This window comes from Egretta garzetta, unplaced genomic scaffold (assembly GCF_000687185.1).
Source record: "Egretta garzetta isolate BGI_Z169 unplaced genomic scaffold, ASM68718v1 scaffold588, whole genome shotgun sequence".
Lineage (NCBI taxonomy): Eukaryota > Metazoa > Chordata > Aves > Pelecaniformes > Ardeidae > Egretta > Egretta garzetta.
The window spans coordinates 188740-189788 of record NW_009260496.1 but is presented as its reverse complement, the minus strand read 5'-3'; the positions used below and the strand labels follow the sequence as shown (position 1 = coordinate 189788).

General features: G+C 64.3%; 1 protein-coding gene across 1 annotated transcript in view; it reads left to right on the top strand.

Moving 5' to 3' along the window:
• CR2 (complement C3d receptor 2) overlaps positions 1–1049 on the top strand; it is a 26726-nt gene that overhangs the window by 15840 nt on the left and 9837 nt on the right. The window contains exon 7 of the mRNA XM_035899928.1: positions 351–533. Coding sequence (XP_035755821.1) covers positions 351–533 — 183 coding nt within the window. The remainder of the gene's footprint in view (positions 1–350; positions 534–1049) is intronic.

Here is a 1049-nt window from a genome sequence, read left to right as displayed (position 1 = left end):
GAGGCTGGGGGCACCCAGGGCAGGCAGGGCACCCAGGGTCCTGCTGTGGAGCAGTGGCTGTTCACGGGCCAGGAGGGGACGGGGAGGGTGTGGGGCCGGCATGCGGTCGTGTCCGTACCCCCGTTGCCGTGCTCGCCCAGAGCCCTTCAGCACTCGCCGGGATGAGCGCGCAGAAACACCTCCTTAGTGGTCCGGAGGGCTGGAGCCTCTGGGTGGGCTCGGGCAAGGAGCAGCACCCAAGAGACACCTCCCCGGACAGCCCCTGCTCCTCTGCACCAGCTCCCTCCTTTTGCCATCGCCCCCCTCCTCCTCGCTGCTGAACTGAATGTGGCTTTGCCCTCTTCCCCCAGCGTCGCAGTGCTCTCGCCCCCCAGCCATTGCCAACGGAAAGCACAGCGGCCCAGCCACGGCCGTTTTCCCCAGCGGCGCGTCCGTGAGCTACGCCTGCGACCCTGGCTACGTCCTTGTGGGAGAGGCACAGCTTAATTGCACTTCGTCTGGAGCTTGGAGCCTCCCTGCCCCGCGCTGCGAAGGTGCGTTCCCCTGCCTTTTTCATTTGGGGATAGGCCGGTGAGCCAGAGGGGTTAGGGGAGGAAAGGAGGGCAGGAAAGTGAATATTCCGCATGCTCGGACTTAGAGGGACTCTGTTCTCTGGGGCTAAGAGGAAAAGCAAAACGGAAACCTCACAGCCCCCATCCTGTTCTCAGCAAAGGTTTCCTTCCCTGCAGGGCGGCTCTGTCCCACCCCGCCGGCGATTGAGCACGGCCAGCACGATGGCAGGGATGCGACAGGCTTCAGCCCTGGCAAGTCCGTGAATTATAGCTGTGACCCCAGCTACGCTCTCGTGGGAAAAACAACGCTGTACTGTACGGTCAACGGGACCTGGAGCATCCCTTACCCCCGCTGTGAAGGTGAGCCGAGAATGCCGGTGCCGGAGGGAGAAGGGAGACCATCGTGGCCGCGCAGCCTTCCCCCGAGTCTGACCTCGGGAAAACAGAGCGGGAAAACCCAGCTCGGGCAGCCCCTTCCCCAGCCCATGCTCTGCTGCC